We start from the raw sequence: 26,917 nt of genomic DNA, 5'->3' as shown, positions 1-26,917 counted from the left end.
ACTTAACAGAGTATAATTGAAGAAGGCTCGCTGTAAGGTCAACTACGCAACATTTGTAAAGAAAAGTTTGAAACAGTCTCTAACTGCAGTATCTGCTGTCACCACTAGAGAGCAGCCTTTAGTGGGACGACCACAGTCAGCTCACATTCACTGTCAGTTTGTTCATCATGAAGTATGCTGCATACGGTGTTCTGACCTTGTGACCTCTTACTGACTCCTCACAGAGCCAACGGTGGGACCGTCGATGCCCAACGCCACGGCGTTGACCGCCTTTGAGATCCTGGTTTCATGGGAGCCCGTCCAGCAGCTCAGCGCCAACGGCATCCTCAGAGGATATGAGGTGAGGAGCTGCTACATACACATGTGGATGTTTGTCCAACACAGCAGACTGTACCTGAGATAGGGATAGCAAAAAATCCATCCATCCATTATCTGTAACTGCTTATCCTTTTCAGGTGGGGGGGGGGGGCTGGAGACGAATATTTGACATTCAACTAATAAAACAAGAGAAGAATATCGTTACAAAAAACAGTTACACTTGATGATCAGTGACATTTTTGCTCGTTTTATTGTGAAAACAGATTTTGATTTTGTCCGATGGCCTTCAGTTAGACCTGTCTCTATTTTTTTATGACTTTATTTTTTTATTTTTGGTTTTAATGGAACACAGTTTTTTTAAATGCGTAGGAGAAGTGAACAGACATGTGACCAGGGGTAATACAATACGGCTCATGTTATCAGTGATTATCTGCTTTGTGTTAAGGATTAATTTCCCAATAGTCCAAGGAAGAAAGAGAGCATAAAAGGAACACACAAGGGTAACAGGGTAAAGATCACCTCACGTCCATATCAGTCTCAGTCCATCTAGTCCTCAAAGGGGAATTAATTAATGACTGTTGTCTTATGACATTTATCTAGCAAATACACACACAAACCGGGTGTAATGTCACTGAGCGAAAGAATCACAGAAAAGAAATGAGGAAAGAATAATAATTTTGATAATACCACGATCATAAAGGAAAGGAGGAGAGAAATTTAAAGGTCCCATATTGTAAAAAGTGAGATTTTCATGTCTTTTATATCATAAAGCAGGTTTAAGTGATATATAAATACTGTGAAAGTATCAAAACGCTCAATCCATGTAGAAATACACACGGCCCGTATTCAGAAACTGTGCGTTTGAAACAAGCCGTTTGGATTTCTGTACATTTGTGATGTCACAAATCTACAATATTTAGACAATTTCACAGTTTTAAACAAAAACATACTTAATGTGTCCCAGTTTATTTCCTGTTGCAGTGTATGTGAATGACATCAGCTGACAGGATGTAAACATGGACCCAAGCTGTTGCCTAGCAACGCAATTCCATTGATATTCTGTTGAAATACGCTAAAACGGAGCGTTTCAGACAGAGGGTGAATACAGGTATATTCAGACAGACAGTATGAGAAAAATAATGTGTAGTTTGAACATTAAAGCATGTAAACATGTTCTAGTAGAAATCCAAAATACAAGTATGAACCTGAAGATGAGCACGATATGTCCCCTTTAAAACAAAAATCACAATAACACATATTTCCTTTTCTTTCTATGTAAAATCCTCTTACATTTGTAACAACCATTTTGACCAATACTTACATTTATCAATACATTTATTGATACAAATAAGCCAAAACCACGCTAAAATATGATTCTGAACGCATTTGTGGAGAGAAATAGGCATTACAGTAACAAAATATTGATTCATATTTGATCAGCGCTGCCTGGTTTAAGAAAAAGAGAAAAGGTCAGTTTCTCCATATCATACATCTCTATCCACTCTCCTTCTGTTGGTGCTTCCTTGTCCCTGTCTCTGTTTATGATCGGACTTCATCACTGAATCTACAGCTACAGTGTTTTTCTTTGAGGTGGCAAAAGGAAAAAAACAATCTCAAACTTTGGTCTCATAGACCAGGTTGAACTGGTATCAGACCAGTTTATTTATACGCAGTCCTCTGACCTGCCGTTAAAGTTCTAATCATTTTATTAGCTGTTCTTCACCCACACAAACTGCCATAGTCCAAGCTCACTTAATCCAATTTTATTGATTTGATGGTCGAGATCATAACAAATTTATCACTTTAATAGTGCTGAGATGGCTGATATCAACGTATTCAACAGGTTCATCGCCTGTTGGTAAAGTCCAGATAATCACTTTCATTTTCCCGTATTCGAGAATCATACGCAGTGTTTCAGGTTCGGTTTGTAAATGTGTTTTTGGCCTCATGGCGTCTCCTCAGATTCGGTACTGGCGGCAGCACGAGCGGGACGCGGCAGCGGACCGAGTGCGGACAGCGGGACTGGAAACGACAGCCAGAGTGTCCGGACTAAGACCCAGCACCCGATACCACGTCGCCGTTCTGGCGTACAACAGCGCCGGTACCGGGCCGCCCTCGCCGCGCACCACCGTCACCACCAGGAAACCACGTACGGCTGCAGCACTCACACACTGTACATACACAGTCACATTATGTGGAAACTACTCAGTAAGCAAAAAACAAATATGCAGGTAAAGATTTAGGTCACAAAGAGGGACAGAAGCACAGCAAATGCTGTGTGAAAAAATATGATTTGGTTTGCTGTTAGTTGGAAATCAGCCTTCAGCAACACTGACAGTAAGAGTGTGAACAGTACCAAATATAAAAAGGGTGCTTTCAATCTCAATCAGACTTGGACCAAACCACCGTACTGAGACTGTTTGAAAATCTGGATCGGCTTCCAACTGGATTTTATGACTCTACATACATTTTTAGCTCAAATTCAAAAGTTAAACCACTGTTAGATCCAGCTGCTGATTTTCATCTGTTTAGGAAGCGATGTGTGATATTTTCTTTGGTTCAGACCAAATGATCAAAACACAGGTGTGGAAGTGCACTTAAAGGTGCTAAATATGAGGATTATTGGAAGCATATCTACTGCTTCTCCAACAGCTCTCAACATGGCGACGGCTGAGTCGGCAGCTCGCAGCTAACCGTGCTAACAGCTCTAACTCTGCTAACAGCGCTAACAGTGCAAACAATCGCAACAGAGCTAACAGTGTTAAACCTGGGGGGTAACCGGAGCATTACGGATTTTTTTCCCGTACATTTTTCAGACATTTCCTTTTTTTTTCTGACATTTTTCGGACTTTTTTTTTTTTTTTAAATTTTTTTCCGACTTTTTTCTCCGAATTTTTTCTCAATTCCGGATGAGGTCAGTGCAGAGCGGCGGCTGTGAGCTAGCCAGTGGGCCACGGTCACATGCACTAACATGCAAAAGCTCTGATTCCAACACATGCAGAGGTAGAGAGACTTCCTTCTCTGCTCAGGTAGACATTATTCCTCTATATTTTCACATAGACACTAGCTATGTGCTGCTCTATTAATGCTCTGGATATCGTATCGAGAACCTTATAGAAAAAGCTCTTGGAGCACTGGGAAGTAACAGCATCTGGTGGAGTTTACTCAGCTCTAAAGAACAAGCAGCTGCTTAAATAATTTAAATCCGAGAACACAATTATTTTTAGAGGCTTAAAACGCTGACTACACTTGTGATTCTTTTCTCAATCGATCGCTACGCTGCGTTCACCATTCAGTTTTTTACTCTCAGCAGTTTTGTCATTATCTAACTTCCGTATCCACAGATACACCCAGACACACACACAGGAGTCATCTCCTCAGGCATATAAGATCCTGTGACTAATCCATCTAGGTCAAATGACCCCTGTAGTCTCCTTCTCCACCTCTCCTCCTGGCAGAAATGGATCCTCCCTCTCAGCTGTAGCAGCCAGTACTCAGGAAGGAGAGTTGGTACTTAGCACTTCCTCGGCCTGTGGCTGTAAACCTATTCAACTGGAGGATTAGACATGATCTTTATGTCAGAGCAGCATTCACTCCTCTGCCTGGAGCCATGTCAGCATGTACATAGAGAACTGTCAAAACATGCCATAAGAGATGAATAGATATGTCTGTAAGTGTGTTACAGCATATGTGTTGATAATGTAAGTTAATTTTTTTATGTTTTAAACAAAAATTCTGGCCAGATGTTACACATTGCTCTTTTAAAGTGCTGCTCCGGTGATTTAGTACTGTACTTCCAAAAGGTGAGAGACAAATATTAAATGGTCAAAAACAGCGGAGGCCAAGATTCCCTGATTTTTAGTTCCCAAAGATCCCAAGACCAAGGTGAGATAACTTAATGGAAAAACTGTAATTATATATATATTTTTGTCATTCTTTCTTTTTCATACCACACCCACAATCTGATTTTCTTTCTTTTCCTATCAATTTTCATTATTTTAAAGGTAATGTTTGTGTTTCCATCACAGCTCCTAATCGCCGTCCAGGCAACGTGTCGTGGAAGACCGACGGCTCCACGGTAACGGTGAGGTGGGACCACGTGAAGGCCATGCACAATGAGTCAGCTGTCCTGGGCTACAAAGTGAGTTATGTCTGATTAAAAGTGTGTGTATGTCTGCATGTCATGTGGCACATTAAAGACATCACTCTCTTCTGTAAAATGGTTCTCTCAGGTAGGAGCTCACTAAAAGGGTTGACTTGAGGCAATGAACTCGGGGTCACACTGTAGTGACAAAAATAAAGACTTGAGAGAAAGCAGCAAGACACCTTCTTCCTCCTCCTGAGTGCAGAGAGATAGGTGTGTGGATGTGTGGTGAGACATCGAGGTGCGGGAGTACACACGTTTTGTCCGATCAGGATATGCGTAATCTCCTCTACATGTGAGATATGAGACGCAATAAGAAGGCCGTATAACAAAATCAAAGATCGTGTTTATCAACCTTGTACCGGCTTATGCATGAACAAAACACGACCATCAAAAGATAACAATGGTCCTTTCAACACAAACAATGACATTGCAGTACACAAATCGCTAAAATGTCAGCAGCATTGTTGTATTGTAACTGTAAAAAAAAGGCTTTTAAGATGTTGTTTTAACGTTGAGATGTGAACCTGCTGTGTTCTGTGTGTCAGGTTCTGTACAAACACGAGGGCCAGATGGCGCTGAAGGTTCTGGACAAGTCGAAGACGTCAATGAGCCTGCCGCTGCCGAAAGACAACGGTTACGTGGTGTTGGAGATCCGGTCCTGGGGAGAAGGCGGGGACGGGCCGGCGCACGAGATCATCGTGTCCCGGGACTCAGGTGACAAACTAAGAAACACACACCGAAGCTTTCTCTGAGCGATGCTCATGTTTTAGAGTAATAAGCAGAGTGAAGAGTCATTCCAGCTTCTGGTAGAGCTTACAGACATGACTGTATCTGCAGCACCCACAATCCTGTGATCCAACACCCCCACAGCACTCAGGCTACGATTAACAAGTCACTATAGTGGCCGAGACAGGTTCTACTTTGGCACCAACACGGTGTGTTTATAATTAATTAGCTGTACCAGTATCATGTGGAGGATAATTCTTGCGAATGTTCTTAAGATACTAGTCTGCTATGATTGTTTAAATATTTGTTGAAATCACCAAATAGTAGTGTTGACAGTACATACAGTACTAATACAGCAGGAGTGATGCCGTGTTGAAGCCCCAGAATGTGCCATGTGTTCTAATAGTCCGATCTGAAAGACCCTGGCCCGATAACGACTGACCCATTCAATGATTTAACCCATGGATGTATCATGGTCACACTGTACATTAGGAGTGGTCAGTATAGAGCTTTTCATTGCCATTCTGTTGCTAGGGCGAAAGCTTTGGTCCAGGTTTACTTCCTGTCAGCTACTGCATTAAAGGTCCCACATTGTAAAAAGTGAGATTTTCAGGTCTTTTACATTATAAAGTAGGTTTAAGTGCTTTATAAATACTGTTCATGGACCCAAACTGTTGCCTAGTAATGCAATTACATTGCAATTCCATTGCAATTCCATTGAAATGTACTAAAACGGAGCGTTTCAGACAGAGGGTAAATACCGGTATATTCAGACAGACAGTATGAGGAAAAGACGTTTTTTTTTTTTACATTACAGCATGTAAACATGTTCTTGTAGAAACATAAAATACTAGTAAGAAGCTGAAAATGAGCATGATATGGGACCTTTAACAAGCATTGCAACAGTAAATACAAAGGGGGCCCATTTAGAATGTTTCTGTTGTCTAGTTTAAAAAGGTCTGCGGATAAAACGGCCAATCACAGGGGCACCCTGGACGCACCCTGGGAGCACCCTGGGAGCACCCTGGGAGCACCCTGGGAGCACCCTGGGAGCACGCTGGCGGCCTCAACCACAATGTTCCCAGTTTACATCTGGCCAGGAACCTCTCTCCCTTCATTTCCTGGCATCTCACTACTCTTGTCATCTCCAAACAAGAAATGTCTGTCAGCAAATTTATTGCACCGATTTTAACAATCCTGTAAACCAATTTGCCATAAAACTGTCCTGAATGGTAACCCACAATGCCCACAATGGTCTAATACAGCCAGAGATATTACAGATATAGATTCCAGTGTGAACCCAAATGGAAAATCTCCGACAGTTAAAAATAGTATATTGTTTAACAGCATAGAATCTATAAAAATGAAGTGAAGATTTTGTGATCATAAAATAATGATGTTATGTTGGTAATGACTGCTGGTCATCATCGTATTCATGGGGCACCATCAGATGTCATTCCTCTGTCTGACAACAGAAACAGAAAAATATGTAAATAAGATCAACAATATTGTGAATTTGATGATCATTTTATTGTGAAGTTTGAAACAATTATGTCAAGTTTTTGTATGTTTTAAGTTAAATTATGAATGAGTATAGTAATGACTGCTGTATAACGGGATGACATCTTTAGTTATAGGTTATAGGTGTTGCTTTAACAGGAAGTGACCCCTATTCAGAGACATCCAAGGCTGCGTTATCGTAGAGATTAGGACCATTAGGATATATATTATGGTGATCATAAACATGTCAGCAGTATCTTAAACAACCATGGGGCAGTGAGAGTTCATTATGGTCTGACTTTTAAGGTCCTTTGGTTATAAAGGAAAGTTCAAAAGGACAAAATTATGCTTTTCTTTTTATATATCGGACTTTGTGAAATATTAACAGTTTCCTACAGAACACCAGTTTTTATTTAATTCATTTTTGAAAAGTTGTCCAAACACAAACAGCTGTACGAGAACATAAACCTAAATCAAACAGTCCAGTATTGGCAAAATTTTGATTTAAAATGTGGAACTTGCTAAGCAGACGTTTGATGTCAGTTGGCAGTCTTTGAAACGTTGGTTGCTACAGATACATATCAATACCCAGCCCAAGTTCTGTATGAACCGGGACTTCAAGTTTGAACCTGAAAGTGTACTGTTTTAGGGCATGAGATGTTGTAAATCTTGATGTCACATTCAGCATCTTTACATCTCATCTCTCACACAGGAACTGGTATGATGGTGCAGAACGAGGCCTCCTCCACACCGTCCGGTCCTCTCCGCCTCCTCACCGGCTTGCTCCTACTCACTCTGGTGTCGTCGTCAGGCCTGTGATCTCAGCCAATCTGTGGACTTTTTTGCTTTTAACGGCTTAAACTAAAGCTGTCCTGTGTCTCAGCCTGTGTTTTTGGGGCGGGGTGGGGTTCTGGTGGTCGGGGGGGAGGTTGTAGCACAGCAGCGATTGGACGGGAGGGGGAAGAAGGACGGGTTTTCATTTTTTTAAATAATAAAAAAAAAGTTTTTTTTTAAAAGTCTGGATGGGTTGTGAACGGGTCGGGGGAGGAGCGGGGGGGCAGCCCTGTCTGGTTGTGTATTTGTGTACCGGTGTCAGTAAAAACCATGCCTTATGGGGACCATCACATCTGTGGCTGACGCGTCTCACACACGTGTCCTCCAAACTGTAGCTGGCGAGACACAGACTTCAGGTGTAATTTATTCATAGAATCAATGATGATGTGTAGAACTCGTGTACATACGGTACGGTCTGACACGTGACGGGTGTCGGCCTGTTCACTCTGAAAGCAACTGGACTGATGAGTGTCTGGTGGTGTAAAGAGCTATAAAGGTCTGCAGCTACAATATTAAGAACAGCATTTTTCCCTGCTAGGTATATATACTGTCAGAAGTGTATGGTCAATGTTCCTGAAAAAAATGGAATTTAAAAGTGTTGGAAAAGCCTTTTGACAATGACAAAAGTCACCAAATTGTCCACATCAAATTATTTACAGCGTTTACAACATGAAACTCAAAGATATCACTTTCATATCAATAGATATTTAAAGGGGACATATCATGATAAACTATTTTTCAGAGCTTGTGCGCATCCATCTGGGTACCTGGAGTTCCTACCAACCCACAAAACTGTGAAATAAGACAACCCAGTCAGTTTATTTGTGGGCTGTCTAGATCAGAAAACATGTGATTCAACAAGACAATCAGATGTGGCTTCCCTTCCTATGTCACATGCAGCTCATTAGAATATAAACCGCCCACAGCTTGAGAACTACCTTTGCAAAGGTGCACTGTGTTTTTCTCTCAAGCCAATCAGAGAGCAGAGCAGGCATATTCAGACACAGTAGGAGAAAAATAATGTGAACATTAAAGCATGTAAACATGTTCTAGTAGAAACCCCCAAATACAAGTATGAACCTGGAAATGAGCATGATAAGTCCCCTTTAAATACTTCAGCCCCTAAAATTAAGCTCCTCTGGATATATTGATGTGATGAATAAAATAAATCCATCTGACTGAGAAGATTTGGACCCGTGGAAATTAGAAATTAGGATTCAATTAGCTGAGTAAACACATTTTTTTAGCAAGAGCTAAGGGGCAACCCCCTCTGGACGCAAACATGTATAATAAGCATAACATTTCCCACAATTCCCCCTGAAAAGCAGCATCCTGTTGTTGAACCTCGCTGGTCTCGTTGCTCACAGTGTGAACACAACCAGTCACTCAACAAAGCACTGAAGAACTTTTTATTGTTGATTTTGAGCTCGCGCTAACGTCTGTATGCTCGTTTGTGTTTTCGTCTCAGCAGTAATTAGAGTATAGCAAAGCTACAGAAATATGTCACCGGTCCAAATGAATGTTTACATTTTCTATTTTTTACGTGGCATTTTTTGGGGGTAAGTTAAATTGGATGGATGAAGGGTGTATTTAATGCTTTGTTTACATTTGTTGTGCCTGCATTGTGTGAATAATTCTGACAACGATGTAAAAAAATGCTTCTGTTCAGTGTTTATTGGGTTTATTGCAGCTGCTTTTTATGCTTGTAGGTTGATATGAAACACCCGTGGGCAGCGGGGGGGAGGAGTCACTGCTAGAGATGAAAGAGTTGGTCGCCAAAGTTATCAGAGAGTACAGTCAACAGTGTCATATATCGTTCTCATTGTAATCCTGTCAGCGTCTATCAGCTCTTAAGTAACACGTCTGGTTCACTACAGTTTACAGGTAGGATGTGACCTCTAGCATACGCATTGTTTCTGTCCACAGTTATCTTGTCCAGGTCAGGTCTGGTCAGCAAGTGCTTACAATTTCTGTCTCTTGTCGTTGCCTTAGTTTTTTTTTGGTCAGAACTGTCTAAACTGTTTGCTGTCAACACTCAAAAGTTTAAAGATTAACTGATGCTTTGGATTTAGATAGTCGTCCAAGAGTCAATAACGACCGAAATACATGGTTTGGGTTTCAGTTATGACTTTGTGTTATATAATAACCACGTTTTAGTTTCCATTTCCTCAATCTATCGCAAATCTTAAAGGTCCCATATTGTCAAAAGTTATATTTTCATATCTTTTATATAATAACGCAGGTTTAAGTTCTATATAAATACTGTGAAAGTATCAAAACGCTTAATCCACAGAGAAATACACACAGCCCGTATTCAGAAACGGAGCTTTTGAAACAAGCCGTCAGGATTTCTGTACATTTGTGAAGTCACAAATATACAATATTTAGACCATTTCAAAGTTTTAAACATAAACATTCTAAATGGGTCCCAGTTTATTTCCTGTTGCGGTGGATGCAAATGACATCAGCTGACAGGATGTAATCATGGACCCGAGCTGTTTCCTAGCAACGCAATTCTGTTACAATTCCATTGAAATGTACTAAAATGGAGCGTTTCAGACAGAGGGTAAATACAGGCATATTCAGGCAGACAGTATGAGGAAAATAAAGTTTTTTTTAAATATTAAAGTATGTAAACATGTTCTAGTAGAAACCCAAAATACAAGTAAGAACCTGAAAATTAGCACGATATGGGACCTTTAACAAAGTACAGCGTGAAAGTTCACTCCTGACCCTGGAAACCGTCGCCTTCAAACATTTTAGAGTGGGTTCACGCCTAAAGGTCCGGTTCCTGAATCGAACCAATGCGAGGATGATACATTGTGACAATTCTCCAGACAAAAGTCATGTGGTGTTAGTACCATTTGATTATCGGTCATACAGTTGGCTCCTCGTACGACTCAACAAGTTAGCTAGCTAGCTAGCTTGCTAATTCCACCACGCTTTCATTTTACATTGGTTACAGAAAGTGTGCTGAAGAGCGGACCTGTCCATCCGTCACTGCGTGGACTGACCGCGGGGTACGCTAGCTAGTTATTGTCTCATTTGTTGTCTGGTAAAATAAATTGAATTCATTAAATTCAGTTGTAGCAAACACGCAAATAGGCTACTAGTTCACCAGCAGTCCGAGACCCCCGACTCCCCCCACCCCCCTCGAGGCGGACCAGAAAGAGTTTTTTTTTCAAACTCCACCCACTGAGGAAAACAATGAGGTTGAAAGCTCCGGAAAAGTGTTTCAGGTCAACTGCTCCAAAGCCAAAGCATCAGGAGCTGGTGAATCACAGAAGAAACGCCAGGATTTATTCTTAACATACAGATTAGTTTTCTGCTCTGCGTGGATGTGTTTCATACACTCATGCAAAACTAAAACAAAAGAAGACTAAATACATTTATAATAAGTTTTAAAATTGCCAAAATTATTGTGCGAACAAGCTTGTGAGTTAAATCGGTAGGTGGTCTGTTATCCATTAACTCAGGAGATCCAAAGGAACTCAGCAGCTTAAATATTTGAATGGCCTGGACAACCAAAAGCTTTTTGTGTTACTTCAGTATTACTGTACATGTTATACTTTTGCAAGTGGTCGAATGATAGACTGCTTGATTGATGTGCTTTATTTTGTCTGGAAAATGTAACTTTTCATCACATGCTTCATACTTTTGATCTCACCTTATTTAGTTTGCATTAGTTTGGGTGCAGCCAAACCAATGTATTAGGCATATTAGCAAATATCATTACGAGCACTGGAAAGCAAACTATCACAAATGTCAAAACACCCTGAATTACACTTTATAGGCTATTAGCCATTGGCAGTCATTAGTATTGCTTACGTGATGTTTGATTAGTAAAAACTGAGGTTTAAATTTAGGTTAGACCAATGTACAAGTGTACTGATGTTTGGGGCCGACAAATCTCGGCGTGGTCCACCGCTGGGCCTACAATCATTTCAGTAATCTGGTCTAAATGGTCTAATTACCGATTCTAAACCTGGATTTAAAGGTCCCATATTATAAAAAAGTGAGATTTTCATGTTTTTTTATTATAAAGCAGGCTTAAGTCCTATAGAAATACTGTGAAAGTATCGAAACGCTCAATCCATGGAGAAATACACACAGCTCGTATTCCGAAACTCTGCATTTAAAACAAGCTGTCAGAATTTCTGTACATTTGTGATGTCACAAATATACAATATTTAGACCCTTTACACAGATTTAAACGTAAACATTCTAAATGTGTCCCAGTTTATTTCCTGGTTGCAGTGTATGTGAATGTCATCAGCTGACAGGAAGTACACATGGACCCAAGCTGTTGCCTAGCAATGCAATTCTGTTGCAATTCCGTCGAAATGCGCTAAAACGGAGCGTTTCAGACAGAGGGTAAATACAGGTATATTCAGGCTGACAGTATGAGGAAAATAAAGTTTTTTTTTAAACATTACAGTATGTAAACATGTTGTAGTAGAAACACAAAATACAAGTATGATCCTGAAAATTAGCATGATATGGGACCTTTAAACCGCCATCACTGTCTTTCACTCAGAAATACTGAACCACTCACACAGCTGCTTCATCTCTGTACTAGACCAGAAGTTGGAAATGCTTTCAGAACTGTTGAATGATGTCCTGTTTTTTTGTGTTTTACTCTGTACAAAGTGTTTTTCTCAATGCCTTTAATATTCATTGAAGAGCCATAAAGTCATTTCACCATGTCTGGGTGCCCAGTCACTGAATGTTCTGGCAGACTGACTGGCCTCAACACTCACTTATAAAGGTGGTAACAGCGAGTCTGTGTTTCATATGGCTTGCCTGGATACACTGGATAATGTAGCCTTTGGGCCTTTTCAAAATGGTGATTGAATGGAAATGTGAGGGAGGGGTGGGTGGGTGGGGGGGTGCTACTTGTAAATATGATTTCAAATAAACACTTTGGGATTGTATTTGAGTAACGTGTGTATTTACTACATTGTTGGTGGTGTTTGTTGATTAACCTCCAACATCCGATCGATCACAGACGGCCACGTTGACACGTTGCTGTGAGGAGAGATCGTCTGGTTACGTTGTAACCTCGGTTCTCTGAGTGAAGAGATTATCTCTCTACTCTGTTACATATTTCATATGTATGGTGAATGATCCCCTGGTGTCAGGGTGCACCCTGTGGTTTACCTATAAAACACCTGTGCTGGTGTGGAATCACTGATAGTTTATAGTGTCTTCACTAAGAGAACCGTGGTTACTATGCAACCAGATGTTCTCTATCATATCGAGATTGTGGTTGCGTTCGAAATTCCACACTAGCATGCTATTAAGTACGCTATAACAGTATGTGAGATATTTCAGTGTCCGAAAGTATGCAACGCTGGACACTACGGCGGCATAAATATCCCACAATGCAACGCAGTAGTGACAACAACATTCATAACGGACGCTGACGGACAGCTCTGTAACATCAATAATGTTTCAATTTAAGTGCAAGTATAAGATTTCCCCTAGCTAGGCGCAATATACCCCGATCAGCCATAACATTATGGCCACCTGCCTAATATTGATTAGGTCCCCTTTTTGCCGCCAACACAGCCCTGACCCGTCGAGGCATGGACTCCAGTAGACCTCTGAAGGTCTGCTGTGGTATCTGGCACCAAGCCGTCAGTAGCAGATCCTTTAAGTCCTGTATAAGTTACGAGGTGGGGCCTCCACTTTTGGTACAGTAGGTCCTGACCACTTCAGACCGGGAACATCCCACAAGAGCTGCAGTTCTGGAGATGCTCTGACCCAGTCGTCTAGCCGTCACAGTTTGGCCCTTGTCAAAGTCGCTCACATCCTTACGCTGGCCCATTTTTTCTGCTTCCAACACAAAGTTCAAAATGTTCACTTGCTGTCTAATATATCCCCCCCACTGCCAGCTGCCATTGTAACGAGATAATCCATGTTATTCCAGGGTATATTTTAAATTAAGTCAGACCTTGATTCTAACAAACTGCCGTTTTGGTCACATGAAGTTGGCACGGGTTACCGTGGTTACACATCTCCAACCGGCAACGAGGCTCTCAGGAAGTGACGACGTAAATTACTGCTCAATGCGTCCGAAAAGATACACACTACTGTTTATTCACACAAAAGTATGTTAAACGATAGGACACCTGTTGAGTATGTAGTGCATAGTATGTGATTTCGGACGAAGCCGATCTCTCCACTCTGTTACAGATGTGACAGGTGACACTTTGAGAAAATGTATTAGTATTTATGTTTCAGAAGCTGAGCATTGTGCCTGCCAAATTTTTCTGTTGTTTTGACTTTCAGATTTTGTTGATTTGGTCATTATTCCTTGATATTTGTGCTCCTACCAGCCTAAGTAGGCTAAGTATATGTAGTGAAATGGTTTCTTTTTTGTCTGTTATATTTGTGTTTATTGTTGTTTGCTGTGCTGTAGCTAACACTAATATTGTTGAAAGTCCAGTTATGAACGACATGGATCAAAACTTGTGGCTGTGTTTTAGTTGTTAAAATGTATTCACCCTCATAACTGTTTTGTATCTATATTCCCATACAGCGCCTCTTAGCATGAGGCATGATGTGCTTGGGTCCCCATTCACTGGTCGCAACATTCAATCGCTAGTTTCAAGTCTTCTTCAATACAGCATGATGTTCATTTAGTAAATTATGGTCCCATTTAGAGTCAAATAGACCATAAAGCAGGGGATGCTTTAGTGTGTAGCTACTTTGTGATTGACAGGTTGCTAGCACGGTGTTGTCTTTAACCCTTTCATAGTGTGTTTGCAGTTCGTGAAAGTTAATTGTAACATTTTGGTCACCTAAAATTGTCCCATTCAGCATTCGGTTGTACTTAGCTCCACCCTCTCGTGTCACTTCTGGTTCCAAAAAAACAAGATGGCGACGGCCAAAATGCTGCTCGAAACCTTAGTTCACAAACCAATGATGTCACGGTGACTACGTCCACTCCCAGCCCATTGTCATTCCCAGGGCGTCAAATACCAACGCTTTGTCAAGGCTGTCGGCGTTCGATACCGCCACACAGGGCTTCCATCCGGAGCGCTTGTTTGGGTCCCGTGTGTTAAAGTTCACTTTCACGTTACAACCAGCTGTTTGTTCGTGTCCAGTATTCACAACATTAAGTCACATTTTCACTGTACAAACGTAGTAGTTTTAAGTCCAACCATGTTTGTTTTTTCCTAAAAGTCACTAAGTGTTTTTCTTGCCTAATCCTAAACAAGTGTTTTTATTTAATTCACAACATTTACTGCGAGTGAAAAGTGATGCAGTACTAGCAGTTTCCTCCTGCTTCCAGAAAAATATAAAAATATTGGAGAGCTCCTTTAATCACCCATGTTACATGCACATTCTGATCCAACCGTTGGTCCTGACCCCAGGGTCGGCATTCATCATGGTGCAAAAACCCGATTCCCAGCAGGAAGCTGCACGCTCAATTTCAGGTTCAGGTACATTTAGGCTGTCTGCATCTATCACCTATTTACCTTTACTCTTATTAAGATTATTACATTATTACTATATATTTCCAGGTAACTAATTCTTGTGGATGCACACTGATTACACTTATCACTACAGTAGCAGTCATGTAGAAACGGAACTGATAGCTCATATAATTCTTACATGGCTTCGCACGGTCTTACCGGAAAAGGGGTTATTATGCACGTCAGCCAGACTCCCACCACCCTGAGTCCTTATCAGCTTGCACTTTGCTACCGGCTATTAGTCATTAATAAGTAAAATATAAATCTGACCCGACTCCACCGAGCTCTAGACTGCTGCTTCTGTTTCTCTTGAAGAAAGGTAATGAGATCGTCGCAATGTTTGCATTTGTATCGTATACAACTAGCATTTAGCTGCAAGTTGCTTCATGTGAAAACATAAAATGTTCTATTTTAAAAAGGGGAAGAGTGGTTACATTGTACAATTATTATTATATAGGCGTGTAGGCTTACAACTAGGAATTATTGATTATCTTAAGGATTCTTTTTGTAAAATAATCGAATTGTTAAGCATATAAGATGTTACAGAATAGTGCCAAATGTCCATCAAAAATACGTCTGACTTGAGTGATGAAATGTAGAAAGAAAATGAGCAAAGTTGCCATGAGTTAACATGCTAATGTTTGATATCTGCATCTGTTTTTCATCTCATGTGAATGTTTTATGACGATTCAGAGCTGCATCTGAAAAATCGGTTGGATTCAGCGAGCACGATGGCGAGACTCCTCACAGGTAAATACCATTCACTCATTTCATTTCTTTAATTCTATAGACCAGTTATGTACACACAGAGACACTCACATACATATATATATATGCACACGTACGTTCATTCAGTGATTAATTTATTCATTCAGTCGACCGTTTACTCATCCAGTCACTAGCTGATCTAAGACATAAGTGAAGTAAGCAGTTAAAACTGAGCATAAAATTATTGAAATCACTATTTTAACACTGAGCACAACTGTACTAATTTTTTTTATGAGAAAATATATCAGTCAGCTTAGTGTTATATTTATGAACCATTATCAATCTTATTTATCTCATGTTTCACAGATTTCAAATGTATCTATGCAACTTTGACATAACTCTAGTATTTAATTATACCCCCGCGACAACGTGATCAGGAGCTATATAGCGCTCCGCGTGTCCTTCCGTCCGTCCGTTCGCGTGTCACGCTTTCGTTTCCAGAGTAGAACTTGTAAACTATTTAACGTAGGAACTTCAAATGATGGTTGACAGTGTGGTTTAGTTGTGCTTTTTGGGGGTTAGAAGTTCAGAGTGCCCAAATTTTTTAAAATTTAAGCCAAAAAATGATTTTTTTTGGACTTCAATTTCGTATCGTATGAAACTACACAACCTAAGGCATCCATTGGTACCAACCAGGTAATGCTAGCTTGTTGGGAAGGGGTAAGGAAGTTAGGCTAAAGTTTAGCAAGGGGGTGAAAGGGGCAAGGGGTCCTCCAGATATGTGAATGTAAATGGGTTCTATGGGTACCCACGAGTCTCCCCTTTACAGACATGCACACTTTATGATGATCACATAAAGTTTAAGGGGCAAAACCAGGCAGCTTTATGCATGCAGTGGGCAAAAATTATACTTATTAAAATTATACTATTCTAAAAATGTATGGTGTATTTGTGATGTAGTGGTGTAATATATTATATATTATATATTTCTGCATACTGGGGTCCCTTAACATTCTTGGAATGTATTCATGTGTGATGATGTTAGTCCCCATAGTAGCCATTTCATTGTAGTGAGACCATTTTTTTAAACTGTACAAAATTACCTGTAGTGACCTCTAGGATAATCACAGCCTCATGAAACTTTACAGACACAAACTAGAGACCTAGAGCATTTAGAGAATGGATGGATCAAACTATAGAGACCTAGAGCATTCAGAGGATGGATGGCTTTCCTAGCTAGATTGACAATAAGGGGGTTTCTGAGCAGTTTACACAACACAAGCGCTCACCATCCAATCGACAAAAAATGCAATTAATTTTTTAGCCCCGGTAGTCGCTCCGCTGTTGACCCCACATAATGCGCTTAACCATTTATCCCCCAAAACAGAATTTTCCTGCGGTCCTCCTTCTGTTTTAGGATTTCTTCTTTTTTGAACATCGTTGCATCTTGTATCATGTAATTATAACGGTGGGATTAACACTGGCGCCGCAGTTTCTTTTTTTGTTCCATATTACCTGCTGAAAAAGCATCACACATGTTTTGTGGCAAATTTAAAAAATATCGTAGCATCTCGAACAAACATGAGGAACGATATTTTACTTATGGAGCAATATCTTACCTTTTTTAACCGAAAGTGTTGACGTGCGGTGCTGGAAGCGAACCAGTCTGTTACATATGCAATGACATCACTCCAACAATGGCGGGTGGCTAGCTAGACAGCTATGTAAAAATGATTTGTAGTAACTTTTTTAAATCAGATTTTATAGAAGGAGGTTATCCAATCCAAAACATGCACATTTCATGTCCTCTTTACTGGGGTATTTTAGAGGGATTTTTGATCATTTTTGATCAAATAATGTCCTGGCAGAAAATTACCAGGACATTTTCCGTTAAGTTTACGGACATTTTCTTCAACCCTAAAATGGAAATTTCTGTTTATTTACAGGACGTCCTCCGTACCATTCACGAACACTTCTGTTAATTTAACCACAGAAGGGTGAGAAAGGTTTCTCCAAATTCGAAATTTGAACTAAACTTTGCGCGTGATGGCTTCTGCCTCTTACAACTCTTGCGCTAGCGCAGGTTCCCACAATGCAATGCGTATTTAAAAATACGAGTTAAACTCCTGTGAAAAATCAATACAAAAAATTCCGTCATATTAACACGGTACATTGGCTCGTATATTTACGGACTTTCCTTAGAGGGTAGCTCCCCCTAAAGATCCCCTGCCCCACCCTCTAAAAAACACAAAAATGGGTCTATGTGGGTTGGGGTTAAAATCATCAGGTGAATATATTTACTTTTTATGCAGCAACTTAAATTGTTGTTGGTTATTGTTTTGCACACCTGGTCCCTGTTCATTCTATTTGTCTTTCCTTCCTTGGACATGTATGTGTATTTACTCTACATCACGTGTCTATAATGTCTATAATTCTCTCTTCTTATTTTCTCTGTTTTTTTGTTGCAGCTCTGGGCGTTCTGCTCGTTTTGCACATCGGTAAGCATTAGTCTCCACACTATACTGTGATCAAAGATTCAGAACCAACAACAGGTACACTTGAAGTTTAACTGCTGCTGTCCTACTGTCATCCCTCAGCCTCATCTAACAAACTGGTGTGCCACATGACCAACTGGGCCCAGTACAGGCCCAGCGTTGCCAAATTCACCCCAGACAACATCGATCCCTTCCTGTGCACACACGTCATCTACGCTCTGACCAGCATCAACAGCTTCAACCAGATCAGCCCCACCGAGTGGAACGATGAGCAGCAGTTCGTCAGGCTCAACCTCCTCAAGAATGTGTGAGTTGATATATTTTAAATATCCATTTTCAAGCCAAACAAGACCAGGATTCAGTGTTTTCCTCCAGAGCTCAGCTCTTGTCAGGGTGTTAGACCCAGAACCTTTTTCAGTCTGGAATCCTGTTATTAAGAAGCACGGAGGGATTTTCCAATTGATTATTGATTTCCTACCTCATTAATGCATTTTCAACTTCAGAACTCGGACCCCAGAGTCCTGTCATCTATTTATAGATATGCGTACAATGAACCGAATAAACAATAAACCAATGGGTAGTATAGTAAGAAGAAGGGATGTAACTTTGATATGTATAAAACTGAGTGCTAGCAAATGCAGCTCTATTTTATGTAACTATGATGTGTACAGTAGGAGCAGAACCAATAAATAGTTAGTACAGTTGAATGAGTCAAGATTTGTTATGTACAGATTAAACAACAAGCAAGTATGTAATATGTAAGGGGTAATGTACAGCTAGTAGGTTATTGTTGTAAAGAATCCCCGACATCGCCCTGAAGGGTATTCTTTCACAACAATGACCCACTAGCTGTACATTATCCCGCTTATTACACGGCTACTTACTGAAGAAATCAATATTTTGACACAAAAACGGTCCGCCAGAGTCCGACATCAGAACTGCGCCAATAGCAATGGTCTGTTATACATAGCAACGGTCTGTTATACAGAAATTACAGACCGCAGAACGCTGTGATTATCCAATCAGAATCGAGTATTCAACACATCCGTGTAATAAATGGTGTGTAAAATAAGCCATTATTTACAGTTGAATATGGCCAGAGTAAAATTACAATCAGAGTTAAATAATATGTGTAGGCTTGTCTGAATCAGCTCCCGAGAGGAATGTCTGCAACAGAGAAGAGTCTGAACTCAGTACTATAACTATTTAACTATAATAAATCAAACAACACCAATTTCAAATCTTCCAGGCCAGGGAGTTAATTGGTGAAGTACAGAGTTATATCATCAGTATAAGTTTGACCTCAAACTTTGGCTGCAGTCGAAAAGGCTTTTTTTTTACTGAGGAAGGTTCCTAACGGAGTGAAATGACGCGGGAGTATCTCAGTAGCAGCCATGATAAGAGCTGTTTGAATCCTCTAAATGTTAAGGAAAGGTGCTTCAATGCTTCCCCACAATTCCTTGCGGCCGAAACATTTAAAACAACGCACCATTCTGACCTTCATGAAAACAAACAATATCTTGCATAATATTTTCATACAGTCATATACTAATTGGGATTCATGTTGACAAATATGAGTGGACATCCATTTAGTTTGACTGTATTTTTAATTAATTATTTATTTTGAAGAAGTAACAAATAAGTAAAAAAACAACTAAAATAACTAAAAAAACAATTAAAAAAACAAGAATAATCCTTCACTATAACTAATACAATAACTCTTTATTTATCATATACATTTTTGTGGTAGCCTGCAGGTTATTCCATGAGAAGCGGTTACAACGTCATTATTTGACTTTTCAACCGCAACCTCCGTGTTGTTTAATGATGTGATGATTGCATTTAAGATTTTGTTTGTCTCTCTCTGTTTCTCTGCTATTAGTAACCCTGCACTGAAGACTCTGCTGTCTGTCGGAGGCACAGTCAATGGAATTAGCCCGTAAGTTCAAATATTACCCTTAATAATCTCCCTCCATATCCTTGACACACATTTAACTCAGAGGTCAGACACCGTCCTCTGCCACTGTATCACCAGAATGGAGGTTGCAGGATTTTTTTTTTATACATCCCACCAGATTCATCGCGATGGTTGCCAGGCCCGAGAGTCGTGCAGCCTTCATCAGGTCGGCCATCAGCTACCTGCGCACCCATAACTTTGACGGGCTAAACTTGGCCTGGGAATATCCTGCACACAACGGCAGCCCACAGGACGACAAGCTGAGGTTCACTCTGCTGGTCGCGGTTAGTACAGATCCCAGTGTTTACTATGTTGGACCTTTATGTGATTATAGCATTTATAAAATGATTCTGATGGAAAAAGATGCAAAAAAAAAAATGGTGCATTCCAAGCAGCTTTCAGTCTATTCATCTCAGTGACATCTTGCCGGATCCATGGGGGCCGATGCATTGCTGTCTGGCAGCTCGATAATGTGTACCATGTTCAGAATCATCAGTTTAGCATGTTAGCATTCTAACATTTGCTAATTAGCACTAAACACAGTATAATCCCTCGAAGCACAGGCAGACACAAGTGGCTTTCTTGCTACTGGTTTATTCGAAGCTTCCTCTTCAAATCCACAAAGAAAACTAAACACACATTGTCAAGATGTTGTGTATGTTAACTTAACTTAATAAGAAAAGCATGCACGGCATGTGAAATAACATTTTACAAAGTAAAATACAGACAAACCAAACAAAATACCTCGTTGGCTGCAAGCTGTAAAAAGGGAATAATCTTTTATCTTCAGAAGTTCACGTCCACTTAAAGTCCGTTGTGACAAGCACTTAACTCTTAACCGGTGCACAATTGTTTGCTTGCTTGTTCTACTGAGTCCTAGTCACGTGAGAGCAACCTAACGAGATTCTTGTAACTTAGCTGAGCCTTCCAAAATAAAAGCACTATTGCATTTAACAAAAGAAAAAAGTATGTTTAGAAGAAGTAAATAAATTATACAAATTATGTAGCAACAATTACACACAGAGTACAGCAGGATAGTTCATCTGACAGCGTGTCTCGCAAGAGTTTTTGCAAGTTCTCACAATTTTTGGGTTACCATCTAGACACGACCACAATTTCATGGCAACCCATCCAATAGTTTTTGAGATATTTCAGCGTGGACAAAAAATGGAGTCCTGACCAACCGACCGACTGGTATTAATATCCGTAGAGCCATGCCGGTAGCATGGTTAAAATCATGGTACACGTGAAGATCACCTATGGGCCAATCAGTAATAAATAAATCACTGTGTTTTATCAGTAAGTGTAATGTTACCTTTGAGCCAGTCAGCATTATTTAAAAAAATAAATTAAATCCACTTAGTTGTAGTTTTTGATACTATGTGACAAACTAATAAAAAAAAGAGAAATGCAATGCAAATGTTGATATTACACAATTCAATTTATTTTTATATAGCGTCAAATCATAACAGAAGTTATCTCAAGACGCTTTCCATATAGAGCATGTCTAGAGTACATACTTACTATAATTTAGAGACCCAACAAGAGAATGAATGTCTGAACAAACTAAAGTACTGTAAGAATCATCAAATCCGTGGTGTTGTAGTAGGAGAGACAGAAACTGATCAGATGTGGAGGATCTGAGGTGCTTTTTGGTCGTTCTGCCTGCAGGAGCTAGCCAAGGCCTTCGAGGACGATGCCAAGGACAACAGGAAGACTCAGCTGCTGCTGTCAGCCAACGTTGCTAGTTTCCGTCCCACCATCGACAGAGCCTACGAGGTCAAAAAGATTGCATTGTAAGTTTGATTTCAATGGACTCAGTTGCATGTTTATGCTCAGAAAGGTAAGGTAACCATTTCAGTAGTGAAACATTTAGTGTGAAAGACAGATAAGGGTGCCAGTAACTTGCTCAAGGACACCTGGTAGGAAGTATGAGACGAATTGAACATGAACATGATGTATTCACTGATGGGATAGACTGAGAGATCAATGCACTTGTGCCTCTTATTGTTCAGCATCAGAAAGAATTTGACCTTTAATGTTAAACAAGATAGTTTGCTTGTACTTTATACTACGTCCTTCACCAATGGTACAACTTCCTCTACTGCTGATCTAAAAAGAAAACCTCTTAAAATCAACAGTCACCTTGATTTCATCAATGTCATGACCTATGACTTCCATGGACACTGGGAGGCAGCTACTGGACACAACAGCCCTCTGTACCGCAGCGCTATGGACTCCGGCTCACACGTTCATCACAATATCGTAAGACGCACACAAAGACACACAAAAGACTCATTGTTGTCATTATTCTGTGGGTTGGTTTGACTGTATATCTATAAGAGGCTTTATCTCCCTGATGAAAACCACATTTAGGGTTGATTCAATAAATATGTTTTTTCAAAGCATTTTCCACTTAAACCTGCATTAACTGACTTTTTTTTTACCACGGAGGTGCAAAGGGTTTCACTAAAAACTTGTGACAATGAGCCTTGATATAAAATTGAAAAAGAGATATGAAGTATCCAAAAGACACGGAGTGACATTTATTTTGAGTCATGTTTCTTTCCAGCATTTGAATGTAAGCCGAATATTCACTCCCATTTTAGCTCCGTTTTGGTCTCCAACAACTCCTGAGGAAAATATCTGCCTTTTTAGCTGCTTGAACTATAAACCTAAACAATGATCAGCAATACTGGCAAACCTTTTACATTACAGGGAGGCATGATCCAATGTTAATATCAAATATATTGAGTTGAGTTTCATGCTGTAGTATTTATGGGGTCAGGCCGATATTACAATCTGTCAATAACTTTTTGAGATATCGCACCAACAATATCCGATAACAGACAGACAGTCTGGCTAGTGCATGTTTTCTTCGTTGGTCGGATTGTTTAGGTTTAGGTATGAGGAGTGAGATTGGTTAGGGTTAGGGTACAAATATCAGGGTAAGCGAATCAGAGGCAGAGTAGCGCTGGTCATGCCCTTTACATAAAACACAAACAAATATTGCAACTGGAAAGGTCTGGTGACGTCATTCTGCATAATAATTAGCCAATTTGTTGTATTTTTGGAGCCAAGAGGCTTCGGAACTATGGGTGTTTGTTTTCGAGATAACAGACTGTTGGACAAAGGGGCTTTCGGTCCAATGGGACATTTTTCGGGTTTCGGAATAATGGGCCGTTGGAACAATTACATGGCACCGGCAGAGGTACTGATCTGAGGGAACATAGAAACGCTCCCGTATTTATCTCCTTTGTCCTTTTTGTTAGAACTCTTCTGTATCCCACTGGCTGGCTCTGGAAGCTCCAGCTGAGAAGCTGCTGCTGGGTTTCCCCACCTATGGACGAACCTACCGCCTAACTACTGGCTCGACTGGTCTGGGAGCACCTTCCAATGGCCCCGCAGACGCTGGACCCTACACTCGCACTGCTGGCTTCTGGGCCTACTATGAGGTACTGCACATTCAGATAATGTCCAGTTGACGTTGTGCTGAAAGTGAATATCTCCCTAGTCATGGCCACTGCAGCAATGTTTACTGATGTTGAAATGACAATGTAACGTTTCAACCATTACTGAATTGCCACATATCTGTAATCAAAGCAAAGCCGCCTAAATTAGTAACAATAAGGGTGGAATTTTCCTTTAAAGGGCCAGTGTGTATGATTTTGGGGATCTATTAGCAGAAATGGAATCTAAAATTCATAACTATGTTTTCATTAGTGTATAATCAGCTGAATTGTGTTTAAGTTGACTTAGAATGAGCCCTTCATATCTAGAGCCCTTGGTCTCTTTTTACAAAACCCGAAGGCACCATAGTTCTCCAATATGCTCGTGAAACTGCAGTAAGGAGGCGCAGAGTGCAAAACCGTGGTCCCGCCAGCCGCCGTCTGACCTCCATTGCTCCTAAAGTGTTATTGTGGTAAGGATGGACCCTGCTAGTCGAGGGTCCTGATAGATACCACGGCCTTACCATGGTTTTGCACTCGGCGGCTCACGTTACTGCAGTCTTGGAAAAAGGAGAGGTGAGCAGAGGGGTATTCAGTTGGTTGCAATCTGTAACCTTTAGTGAGATGCCACTAAATCCTACTACCTGGACCTTTAAGTATCTTTTTATCAGTAAAGATGTCAAATGTAACTTAGAGTATCTCCATCCCAAGCCTAACTCTGTTTATGTTTCTGTGTTACCAGATCTGTGACTTCATCGCTGGTGCTACTATTGGATGGATCCCTGAACAGGAGGTTCCATACGCCACCTACGGAAGTTCCTGGGTGGGCTATGATGACCTGCGCAGCTATTCTTCCAAGGTAATCAAGAGTTCTAACTCACACAGGCTCCACACTCTACTGGACTCTATGGGTAATATTCTCCAATCACACGCACGCGTTCGCCCACCGAGATTTGCATAAACGTAGCCGGCCAATCACGACGTGCCTACCGAATACCTGCCTTACCACAGAGTATAAGGCGGTGCCCAGCACTGCCTGGTATCCATTTTTTCTTCAGCAATCAGCGGTTGCCCACTGACTGCTACATCTCCACGGATGGAGTCGCCACTACAAGAACCTCGCCAGTGCTCGTCGTGCTGCCCATGCCTTGGAGCGGACCATACAGGGGAGGTCTTTCAGCATTGGAGATATTAGACTGGTTTATTACCATTGATTTAAAGGATCTTCAGACTATCCAGGCGGCAAGAGCAGGTTCCACCGCTGCCTGTTACAAGGCAAAGTGGTTACGGTTCCAAGGTTAGCTTGTAAAGAAGCAGGTGGTGACTGGGGTGTCTAACCGATCTGGATCAGTGTGGTTAGGGCGATGTAGTGGCGCGGCAGGGTTTACATCCATCGAGTGAGTTAGAACGAAGGCTACAATATTGTAACTCTAGTTCTATAAGCACAGGCGGAGCCCTCTACCACGCAGTCCCTGCCACTCCGGCACTGCTCGCTGAAGTTGGTGTGGGTATACCAGGCAGCACTCGACACTGCCTTATATACTGTGGTAATGCTCGTATTCAGTAGGCACGTCCTGGTTGGACGGCTATGTTTTATGCGAATCTCAGTGAGCGAACGCGTGCGTGTGATTGGAGGAGAGTGTTACCCATAGAGTCCAGTAGATGGCTCTGCCTCTGCTTATAGAACTAGGGTTACACTACTGTAACCTTAATTCCATTATTACCTGCAGTTATACTAATGTCATAAGTCTATCTGATAGACCTGTAGCTGTTGCTGCTGTTTAATCCTCTGTGTTACCGATGTGGTCGTCCCGTAGGTCCAGTGGATGAGTACCAACAACCTGGGAGGTGCTCATGTGTGGACTCTGGACCAGGATGACTTTGGTGGATCCTTCTGCTCAGCTGGAACTTATCCTCTCATCAACCACCTCAGGATGTCAATGGGTAAATACTTTAGCTCCACTAACTTACAAAGCCACCTCTACTTACTGTGATTTTTACCTCCGCCAAGACCGAAGGCCTAGGAAGGAGGTTATGTTTTCATCGGCAATGGTTTGTTGGTTTGTTTGTTTGTCCGTCAGCAAGATTACTTCAAATGTCCGCGATGGATTTGAATGATATTTTTTGGAGGGGTGGGGTGTGGCATAATGAACAATCTATTAGATTTTGATCCGGATCATGATCCGGATTCAGGAATTTTTTGAGGGTTCCGATCAGCCAGAACATTAAGACCTCTGGGTATAACACATGCTCAGTATAACTGATGAGGCATTGATGACGCATGACCCCGCCTCTTTCCTTCAGAGAGAGAGCCGGGGCTGGGGGGGCAACTGTAAAATCAATCAATTAAACTCGGTGAAATTACAGTTGAGTTCGACCAAAGCACACTTGGTGATTGTTGGAAAGAGTAACGACGACGGTTTAGGTGAGTTTTATTTTGTTTCTGTCCAGTTTGAATGAAGTGTTTTACGATGCTCCGCTACGTACAGCTGATCTCAACATAAACAAAAATACATGTGGATGATGGCGCAAGCTGAACGGAGAGGGGGGGGAGGTCTGCGCTCTTTGAGTGCCATTCTAGTTATTATTTGTTTTACTTATTTTACTATTTAATCGATTGACCGATCAATAGCAATCCCAGAAACCTGAAAACAATGAAAGCTGCCTTCTTGTATTTGGTAAGTTTTTTAATAAAAAATAGGTTTATGTTTCAGTTTTGGTGCGGTTTGTAGTCACTTGTCAGAAAAGGTTGGTTTAGCCTCTGTTTATTCCATTTGTAACATTTCTTTCTTCTTGTCTGATTCTGCAGGCTTCCCCCCAAAGCCCACCACCACCCCAGCCCCCAGCACCACCAGGGACCCCATTAAAGAGTTCTGCCGTGGCCGCCCCGATGGCCTGTATGAGAACATAGCCGATAAGACCACCTACTTCCAGTGCTTCCTCGGAAACACCTACCTGAACCGCTGCCAGCCCGGCCTCATCTTCTGGGACTCCTGCAAGTGCTGCAACTGGCCCTGAGCCACAGACTGGACTACAAACAAACACCAAGTCCATGAATGTACAAGACAAAATTAATTATCATTGAGTGTCAGCTTGCACTTATTAACCTCAAATTGCTTTTTGGAGCTGGCTCACAGCTCTCTGCAACAAAATAAACAACACCTTCTTATGACCAGATGAATGATATGCCTGATTTACTTGGATTGTTCATTCTTGTGTTATATAGGAAAAGTCAACATTTTGTCTATTTTATATATTTTTTAAATTTGAATTGCATGATTAAATCAATTCAATTACTC

General features: G+C 40.9%; 2 protein-coding genes across 2 annotated transcripts in view; both read left to right on the top strand.

The window, feature by feature from the left end:
• cntn2 (contactin 2) overlaps positions 1 to 12,393 on the top strand; it is a 62,764-nt gene extending 50,371 nt beyond the window's left edge. The window contains exons 19-23 of the mRNA XM_074648980.1: positions 225 to 340; positions 2,281 to 2,467; positions 4,347 to 4,459; positions 5,011 to 5,179; positions 7,404 to 12,393. Coding sequence (XP_074505081.1) covers positions 225 to 340; positions 2,281 to 2,467; positions 4,347 to 4,459; positions 5,011 to 5,179; positions 7,404 to 7,510 — 692 coding nt within the window. The 3' untranslated portion in view covers positions 7,511 to 12,393. The remainder of the gene's footprint in view (positions 1 to 224; positions 341 to 2,280; positions 2,468 to 4,346; positions 4,460 to 5,010; positions 5,180 to 7,403) is intronic.
• A 2,866-nt stretch (positions 12,394 to 15,259) lies between these two features.
• LOC141775618 (acidic mammalian chitinase-like) lies at positions 15,260 to 26,917 on the top strand. The gene is made up of 12 exons (XM_074649176.1): positions 15,260 to 15,328; positions 15,703 to 15,759; positions 18,186 to 18,215; positions 18,315 to 18,519; positions 20,095 to 20,151; positions 20,288 to 20,453; positions 21,841 to 21,965; positions 22,311 to 22,434; positions 23,442 to 23,624; positions 24,361 to 24,477; positions 25,436 to 25,562; positions 26,428 to 26,917. The coding sequence occupies exons 2-12, from the start codon at positions 15,741 to 15,743 to the stop codon at positions 26,634 to 26,636; spliced, it is 1,362 nt and encodes a 453-aa protein (XP_074505277.1). The 5' UTR covers positions 15,260 to 15,328; positions 15,703 to 15,740; the 3' UTR covers positions 26,637 to 26,917.

The sequence above is a fragment of the Sebastes fasciatus genome, chromosome 1 (assembly GCF_043250625.1).
Source record: "Sebastes fasciatus isolate fSebFas1 chromosome 1, fSebFas1.pri, whole genome shotgun sequence".
NCBI lineage: Eukaryota > Metazoa > Chordata > Actinopteri > Perciformes > Sebastidae > Sebastes > Sebastes fasciatus.
This window is presented reverse-complemented; position numbering and strand designations above follow the sequence as displayed.

Bases quoted from the DNA above. Each gene is read 5' to 3' on its own strand.
- LOC141775618 (XM_074649176.1), top strand. The intron at 20,152-20,287 runs GTAAGTTCAAAT...ACATCCCACCAG, and splicing joins ACAGTCAATGGAATTAGCCC to ATTCATCGCGATGGTTGCCA. The intron at 25,563-26,427 runs GTAAATACTTTA...CTGATTCTGCAG, and splicing joins CCACCTCAGGATGTCAATGG to GCTTCCCCCCAAAGCCCACC.